This window comes from Fulmarus glacialis, unplaced genomic scaffold (assembly GCF_000690835.1).
Source record: "Fulmarus glacialis isolate BGI_N327 unplaced genomic scaffold, ASM69083v1 scaffold11341, whole genome shotgun sequence".
NCBI lineage: Eukaryota > Metazoa > Chordata > Aves > Procellariiformes > Procellariidae > Fulmarus > Fulmarus glacialis.
This window is the reverse complement of record NW_009193417.1, coordinates 7,162-16,305: the sequence shown is the minus strand read 5'-3', so window position 1 is coordinate 16,305 and position 9,144 is coordinate 7,162. Positions and strand designations below refer to the sequence as shown.

The 9,144-nt window shown below is 50.1% G+C and overlaps 1 protein-coding gene across 1 annotated transcript in view; it reads right to left on the bottom strand.

Moving 5' to 3' along the window:
- Nucleotides 1–249: 249 nt before the first annotated feature.
- SENP1 (SUMO1/sentrin specific peptidase 1) overlaps nucleotides 250–9,144 on the bottom strand; it is a gene marked incomplete at both ends in the record, with an annotated part of 15,658 nt that continues 6,763 nt past the window's right edge. Inside the window, 3 exons of the mRNA XM_009587446.1 lie at nucleotides 250–447; nucleotides 4,278–4,413; nucleotides 4,841–4,925. Of these exons, the coding sequence (XP_009585741.1) occupies nucleotides 250–447; nucleotides 4,278–4,413; nucleotides 4,841–4,925 (419 nt within the window). The remainder of the gene's footprint in view (nucleotides 448–4,277; nucleotides 4,414–4,840; nucleotides 4,926–9,144) is intronic.

Sequence of the window (9,144 nt, the reverse complement as noted above, 5' to 3'; positions counted from 1 at the left end):
CGTGGTGAAAATGCAACAGAAAGGCGAGCGGATCCACTGCAGCTCTGAAAGCCAGACCTCCATCATCATCATCAGCGGTTGGAGGTGCTGGGAAGAACCCCAGGCCTCAGGGACCCATCTTCCAGAAGTTCCTCCACCCAGGAAGGCAAGGATTAGGCCAGGAAGCCCAGAGAGAGGTGGCCCAATGGACCAAGAGAAGGTCCTGGCCCATCCTCACTCTACACCGAGAGCCGGAGATCATCTATTTACCCACTAAATTGAGCAGGAAGCCAGAAGTTGTCCATCGAGGCATCGTATCGAGATGACCCCAACCATCTCTTGGCAACGGGCTGTTTGAATCCAACTGGTCCAGGTCAATATTGGAGCTGTTCAGCGCCGGCCGGAGGCTCCTGCTGCGGAAACCAGGGGGGGCCGGCTTGGGGTCCGGGGACGTCCCGCCAAGCCCGGCTGCAGAGGGGAGCCAGGAAAAAGGGACAACTGTGAATTTTCAGCAGATACAACTCTTGTTTTCCTCCTTTTGGGAACCCAGGAGGACGCCTGGGGTGGGAGGGAAGGATGGAGAAGGGTCCCCGGGGCAGAAGGGACCACCTCGCCTGCAGGAGAAAAGAAACAAACCCGATTCTTTTCAGCGATAATCTGCGAAGGTTTTTGGCCGGTGCATTTGCAGAGACACACCACGCTCTCGCATGGAAGCGGATCAGGGAGCATCGCTCCGAAACTCCCCGGCAGCGAAGAGCAGCATCCGGAGAAGCACCGGCTCTCCGTCCCGCAGCGCTGCTCCTCGCATCCGCCCCGATACCCGCAAGATTTTGCAAGAAGCCCCCAGCAAACCCCCTCCTCGGGGGGAGACGGAGACCTGGAGAGATGCAAATCACACCGTAAGGGCTTCTGGAGGCATCCGAGCTATAAAAGCTCGTTAGCACATAGAGTAGGGCAGGTAATTCCCGACTTCTAGGCACAGCTTTGGGAGCAGATGAATGGAGCATTGAGCCCTGGGGTGGGAGACAGCGACGTATTTACAGAAGCCACGTGTGTGTTTGTGAGGAATGTCAGAGACGCTAATAACTGGCTCTTTGGAAATATCGGGCAAAAATCTTGCTCATGTCTAGGAATAAGGATACAGGAAGGAGGAAAAAGTCAATATGACCTGAAAATCCCCAGACTGGGACGGCCAGGCAGGCTGGGCAATATGATTTATTCTATTAATAAGCCAGAAAGAAGGGCAGGAATAAATGCTGAATGCATTTTTGGTGGCCGCAGAGGGCTGGGAGCCGGGCGGCCGGGGAGGGGGTGTGAGCCTCTTCGGGGTACCAGCGCAAGCGAGGCACAAGCCGCCTTTGACGGGGCCATTTTCTCCCTGGCTTTTTTGGGAGCAGGGAGCCAAGGAAAACAAGGGACGTGTTGATTTTGTTCCTGGGACATTGTAAGGGGCTCTTTCAGCCCAGAACTACTGTTCAGAGCGGGGTGGCGGGGGCTGGAAGCGTCTTCCCAGGGGTGGGAAGGGACAAAGCCCTAAAGCAGGTTACTGGGACAGGATCCCCATTCCCAACTCACCACCTCCAGCTCCAGAAAGCAGCAAAATCAAAGGCGATAACACCCAGCACGCGACTGTAAAGGCCTTTTAACTCCATCTGGCAGCAGCTCTGGCTCCTTCCTCCATCAAATTGGGCTAAAAGATCTCCATATTGTGAGCACCCGAGCCTGCTGAGAGTGATTTATTTTAACTAGAAGGTGAATTACGCAAAATGGCCTTCCCTGAGCAAGGGCAGCTCACGAACAGCGACGCTCCAGCTCCTGGTGCAGGGATACAGCTCACAGCTCGTTTTATTTAACGGAGAATCATGACACGCGCAGAAAAAGAGAAAAGATACGTTACTTTTTTTTTTTCCTCAGATCTTTACTCGCAGTAAAAGATAGAAAAAGGTAGTAAATGAACTCGGTATAAAACACACGGAGGGGAGAGGGAAGGGGTACAAAGAACACAACCTGGCGGGAGCAAGGGGCGAAAGGGAGAAATTTTGTACAAAACTACTGCTTACAGGTAGAGAAAAATGTATAAAATATCCCTCCCTATCTGGAGACAAAAATACAAAAGTGGACATTATTTCATTCTTTACTTATACTTAAAAAGGTTATGTACACCGGAGAAAAGAAGCAGGTTCAGCGGCTTGGGAAGCTTGTCAAACACTCGCCGCTTCCTCCCACATCGCACTTGAGAATAAATTAAAACAGTTGAAAGCATCAGCACAGCCCCATCCGAGACCGTCCGGAGAGCCCAGAGGAGCGAGGGGCTCGGGGTAAAATGTTCAGAAGCATCGGGGCATCCCCAAAAATCCCATTTTTGGAAGGGTTTAAGTGCTTCTGAATATTTTACTTCTCCTCCCATGGCTGATGGGGACGCAGCTCGTCCTCAAGGCTCCTGGGAGTCGCAGGCTGAATGTGCTCGGAGATACCTTTGGAAGCACTTCTCGACTTGACTGCGGTGCCTTGCCTTCAATGCCACCTTTGACCTTGCGTCAGCCTTTATCCCCAGGCAAAACATGTGCAAAATATCACGGAGAGAGAGGAGCGATTCATTCCGCTCAGCTGGGGCCCTCCGCACAAGGACAAAGGTGGCAAGGAGCCGCGGCCCCAGCTCCTGCGAGGAGGCAAAGCCAGGGCAGGGGGAAAAGAACAAAAAAAAAAAACAACAAACCCGAACGCACACGCAGACTTTGTTCTTTGTCACTCCGGAAAAATGTTTGGAAATATATACAAAATAATTCAACGGTGCATCGGTTCTACTCTACAGTTTTGTACCTGAATTTCCGTAAACAGTTGAAGCTAAAGAACTGGGAGACCAATTCCTTGGGCAGAAAAACGACTCTGGAAAAGCGGCATTTAACAAACAAGTTACTTTCAGAAGATCCCCCAGCTCCTGCCTGTCACCCTCGAGGGATGCCCGACCGGCCTCCGGCCCCGTGCCCGGCTCTCCGAAGCCCACAGCCAGGCTGTCCCAAGCACAGATTATAATCTTAGGATTAGGGCAGTGTTTGTGATGGGTGAGAAAACGCTGGCTTTGAGGACAGAGGGGCGATAACCCAGGAGTAGAGGACACATCAAAAATGTTCCTCTACAAGAAAACTCTCCCTACATTCACCCCCAAATAGGTTTTCGCCCACCCGATTTAGAGCTCTCCCAGTGCACAAAGCATCCCGAGCCATGTAAGTGCCTTCCCCTCCTCTGAAACCCAGCCTTCCCCCCCCAAGTCACGCCATCAGCTCAGCAAAGCTGGCAGCAAGAGCTGCAAAAATGTGAAAAATAAAAAGTTCCTTCAATGTCCGAAGCTGCCCCCTCAAAGTCTCAGCACCTGAAATTGCTTGTAAAAATAGGTCTCGAAATACAAAAAAAAAAAAAAAAAAAAGAAAAAAAAAAAAAAAAAAAGGCAAGTGTGCTTCTGAACATTTCTATTGCGCATTGGTCCGTGAATGGTGTTTTATCAAAAATATGGTACAGAGTTCGTTTGCTGTGTCTTTGACTGAAGCCCTGGGCAGGTCCACGCCTGCCACGGCTCAGGCTGCTGAGCAGGGCAAATCTGGGCACTTCTGATACAATCTCGCAAGGAAGCGGCTTTCGGCACAACGTCATCATAACAGCTTGCGATGAAGGATTTCCCAGGCCATTCGCTTTCGGAAATAGGGCATGTGTTGCTTTGGGTGGGGGGAAAAGAGAGAGAAGAGAAAGAAAACGTACATCAGCATGTCTTTCACCGCTGGACCATTTATCGAGCAGCCGCTCTCCCGGCTGCAGCTTTTTAAGCGGTGCCTTTCTTGGGGGAAAATTTACTTTCCAATTATTGAAAACAGGACAGCAGATGAGATTTAGGTAATAAAGTAGCTCTGGTGACATTTTCTAATAATTAGAAGCAAAATATTCACACATGGGATATTCCATGGAGGCTGACAATGTTAAGTAACACTGAAATTCCCTGGGATTCGGGCTACAACACCCCACTTTCATTACCACCATGAGTGGGTCCCATTATGAGTTTGTAAGCTTTCCCCAGCCACATTGGTGACGTGTCCCATGGATTCGAGTACAACAGAAGACCCAAGGGTGGCTTTAGAGGAACAATTTTGCACGGTGTAAAGAACTGAAGTGCCTTGTGTCAGCTCCACTCCAAGGAGCAGCAGTACAATCCCCACGCGGGCTGGGGGCACTTTTTAAACCCACAGAGAAGGAGGCAAAGGGCATTTGGGAAAAATCAGAATATGCACAAACAAGTGCCACGTGCCCGCCTCTCCCCGAGCACGAGGAGCACGCCAGGGTGGGGTTTACCTGAGTGAAGTTGATGGGCTTGTCTTTGGTAATGCAGTCGGCGTATTTGCAGGCAAACATCCCGCAGTCGCTGCCGTTCATCTGCTGCGGGATCTCCTTTAATGAAAGGACACAAACCCAAATGTCATTTCCAGAGGAGCCAGTCCCCACTTTCCAGCTTCTAAGGATGAAGAGCTCCAAGTGAAGGACCTCTCTCAAATGAGTCCTAACGAGGCAGGTCTGCACAGCCGGGGGAATGCCAGCGCGAGTAAGGGCAGATGAAGAGAAAAGGGTGGGTAGCAGGAATCGAGGTGGCACTGGGGCACCCCTGGCTCAGGAAAGCCTCCCTGCTTCCACGTAGGGCTGGATGGGAATCTGCAGCAAAGCAGCCTGCCACTGAAGATCTGGGATTTGTTCACCCCCTAGAGTCACCACAAGAACATGTCCGTCAGGAAAACCAGCCAGGAAAGGTGCATCAGGGCCGAGAACAAAAGCAAGGACCAAGAGAGACCCCTTCTCCAAACCTCTGACTGCCCAAACCTACCTGACTCTTCTTACTCAGCAACGACCAGCCATTAGTGTCGAACTCTTTCCTTTTCTTGTCAAGACTTTCCTGTTTTAAGTATTGCCTGTAGGGATAAGAGAAGAAAGAAAGCTTACTTAGAGGAACGGGGGAAACCAGCCAGTACACTATATGTCAGTTTACCTAAGATGTCCTCTGCCATGTTTGCAGAATTAATGCAAAATGGAAGTCCAATATTTTCGTCTCAGTATTGGCCATTTTAAAAAGGGCTCTATAGACCCAGGCTTTGAGGCAGTCAAAAGAAGGACCAAGTAGAACTTAACAACTCATCCAAAAAAAGTACCTGCCAAGCAGAGAGTCAAAACCACAAATAAACCAGCAAGAACAAATCTAATTCATTGGAGAGTGACTCACAGCAGAGAAAAGCTCAGCAGCCACGGGGCTTGCCTCCTGCAAGCGGGGCGTTACACTCGAGGGGAGACTGGAAAGCTGAACTCCGTCTCTGATGGCATCCTGTGAACTGGTGCCTCTTGCCTTTTGAGGATCTTTCTTAGCATAAAGGTAGACAGGAGCAAATTTGTCACAACCTTAACAGCATCCCAGCAGCTCTGGAACAATTGCCCTGTGTGTAAAGCATCAAAAAAACCACCACGAAGCTCCTCTCCAGGCTGGTGGTGGGTTCAGCTCGCTGGCAGATGTTCTCCCGGAGCTCTTCTCCCAGGTTTCCCTTCCACTCCTGATTCTATTTCTTCTTACCACAGCAGAAGACAGATGGCAAGTGCTTTCAAGGAGAGGCAAGCTAGGGAAGATGACCCTAATTTTCTCAAATAAGGTCCGAGGCTTGGGGATGGAGGGGAGGCAGTCCTGCGAAAAGCCACACCGCAGTCCTCTCCGAGATGCTTCTACAGGGATGGAGTGAAGCAGGGAGCACAAGTGGGAGAAGGAGCCATGGCGGGGGTGGGATGTCAAATACCTTTCACAAGCCTTCAGCAGAGGGAGAAGAGCCGCAGAGCCAGTCCCATTCCAGTTCCTAGAACCGGAGAACAAGGCAAGCTCACGGGTACTGGCCCATCTCCTCTGCCCAAAGAGGCTTCCACCAGTTTGGCCTAAATTATACCACTGGAAGAACAGAAAAGTGGGGTTTTTTCCCTGCCTCCTTTAAAAAGTTCAGAAACTCTACCAAGACCATGCCCAAAGTAGGCCCAAGCAACTGCCACGCGTTTTCCTTTGCAGATAGGAACACCCTGAACCATTCCCTTCACTGGGAAGTACGGAAAGGGGAGCTCAGGAAGGACACACATAAAGGTGGACTAGAGGGAGCCCAAGGAGACGAGGCAATGGGCCCAAGACATTCTTAATAGCCCTAACGAAGCCCCTCTCTGTCGGCTGCCAGCATCATTAAGTGACATTCAGCTTTGCAGACACCCTCTGTTCATCTTGGTTACCAAAAGGACCAGGAAGATCTACAGAAACCATCTCCTTCACGTTTGGCGTCTTCTCAAAACAGCCGGAGGAGCCTTCTCACTGTCACGGCTGCGATCAGAAAGTTTGGAAAGGAAAAGCAAGGGATTAGACGCTGCTGGCTCGGATGGAGGGGTCAAGAGAGCATCTGGCATGGAGAGGGAGGCGGGTTTGGCCGCCAACGCGGGGAGATGTGCCATCTTTCGGAAATCTGATCCACAAAGACTTGGCTAAATCACATCTTGCTGTTAGTAAACGCTGAAACGCGATGGGAGAAGGGGGCGATGCGACCCGCAGACAAGCCCAAAAGATGTAGGGTCGGACTTGCTGCCCTGGTGCCAGTCAAGGAACTTTTCTCTATCACAGCTTTAAAGAACTATTCAAAGAAAACTCTCCTGGGCTGAAGAATCCCCGAAACACCCAGGGGCCGCTGAACCAAGCACTCGAAGTGGCAGCAGAACCACCCAGCAACCTCTGAACGCAGATACAGCCCCATCCTAGCGATCGTGTCTCTAGAAAATAGCCAGAAATAGGTTTTGCTGGATGTAAGAGTGTCAAGGAGGGGAGTCTCCCTCCCAGCAGTCCCCCAAGACTAGATCAGGTCCAGACAAGCATTTTCTATCAGCCTTCATTAGCTGGACGCACGCTTCCAGCCGAATTCCCCAGCACAGGGTCTGCTGGCTGCCAGCGACTGTAATTGCTCTTGGGAAGCTCTCTGCTTGGCTGCTTTGACTCGGCTGCCGTTTGGACAAGACAAGATCAGCAGGGGGTAAATTTAAGAAAAAAAACCCTTTCACTGAGCATGAGAAGTCTCCATATCTCATCTCCAAATAAAAACCTAATGGATGGAGAAGAAACTCCTTGCAATGAGTTCAAAATAAGGGTGAGCCAAGCCGCCAGCACAGCGGCTGGAGGAAGGGAGCAGACTGTCTGCATCACAATACAAACATGGTGAAAACATTAATTAATTAAAGGGCCTCATTTCAATTACAATAAAAAAAAAATGCTGGCAATTACTGCCTACTACAGAACCCACTTGAATCCTCAGCTAAAAAAAGAGCAGCAGCACACGGCCCACTCTGTTCTGCACGTTGGAGACGGGGAGTGAAGCTGTGCGGATAAATAAAAGGATGCATCACACGAGGAACCGGGACGAGCCTCCAAGCAACGTCTCCGCACGGAACCGGGTCTGCACATACGGAGCGGGGGCGAAGAGAGGATCCGAGCGCGAGACTTGTCTGGCAGACAGGGAAGAAACCGGTGAAGTTTAAACGGTGCCGGAGTTTCAGTGGATAAAGCGATCAGGTGGCTTCTGCACATCCAGTTTTATCTCTAACCACCACAAGCCACAGCTGCAATACCGACACATGCACGGCAGCCAGGAAATTGAGTTGTTTTCTAGAAGAGCTAGGAAATAACTCACTATGCGCAGTTCACGTGAACTGTGACCATCGCTTGTGTGGTTTCCTAAAAGCAGCCTCCAGCAATCTAGCCTGCACATGGAGATCAGTGAACATCAGACACGTCGTGTAAGAAATACAGCACCGGTCCTGTCTAGGTAACAGCCTGAACCACCTTTTAGGAGGAGACTGAAAGAAAATGCCTTGACTTCAAATCGCAAGGCAATTTTGGGAGACTAAACTTAATTGATGAACTTTGTCAGGACCTCAAGGAGAAAAAGCTTGACACAGAATTTTTAAGCATCATTACATGCCAAATCAAAACCCAACATGCCTGAGATGCCCCATCACATACTGCAGGCTTTTAATCTCGTTTTCCTAAATCTGAAAATGGATTTTTGCCCTCTACAGTGCTTATACACACAAAAAAAAACCTGACTAGGTGCCTCAGGGAATTGTTGAAATCAACTCCGCAGCATACCGCTAAATATCTGAAAGCCCTGAAGTAAAGGGCATGTAAAGGTGAGCATTTCAAGCGCTGCTGCTAGCAGGAGATAAGAAGATTTCACAGGCATGAGTCGCTTTGTGTGCTCTATCCCCTAAGCTCTCCTCCAGCATTGGTACACTAGAATTAAGTTTTTAACTAATCTTAACAGGTTGGTTTATGTCTGCTCCAAACACAGACCCTTCCAGCAGAGCTGAGATACCGAGCACCGTGTTTCCCAAGGAGAAACCCCGTAAAACCAGAGGCAGCTTTCTTAAAATCCTCTCCAGGTCTCACACCCAAGTTGTGTGAAAGCCAAACCATGAACGTCTGTGGTCACTACTCACTCCTTGCCTGGCCAGTGGCCCTTGTAATTAATCAATTACCTTCCCTGTGCCTCAGTTTCCCTCCTCTGTAAAGTCTTGCTAACGGTACGACACTCACCACCTTTAGGAAGCTCTAAAGATTGAAAGCATGAAAGGGTCACTAACCATGAATAGGACCTCCGTCCCTTCTTCCCGGTGTGATCCTCCCACTGCATTCAACCAATAAAAGCCTCCTAAAAGGAAACAGAGGGAAAACAATTACGTCCAGGGCAACAGTGACCTGAAATCCCGGCTCTCTACCACTCACCCTGCGTGGCTGAATCACCGTGTATCCTCTGATACTCTCTACTACCAGTTTGGGGACCCGCTTCCTCATCCCAGACCCCTAAACGAAGCATGGGCAGGACTCCCGGGTCCCCCTCTCACCTCCCAGGTGTTTCATTTCATCAGACCTCCGTGCCTTTTTCCTTGGAATCAAAGAAATTCAGGTTGAAAGGAACTAATTTCACCCAGACCATCCCTGCCCCAAGGCAGGCCAGCTCTGCTTGCATCGTTCTCGAACACAGAGGCACAAGCCACACAGCGAAACTAAGAGACGCTGCCCTGAGCCAGTTCCAAAGATTTTATACTTTTCCTTTCCCTTTCCTCCCTTTA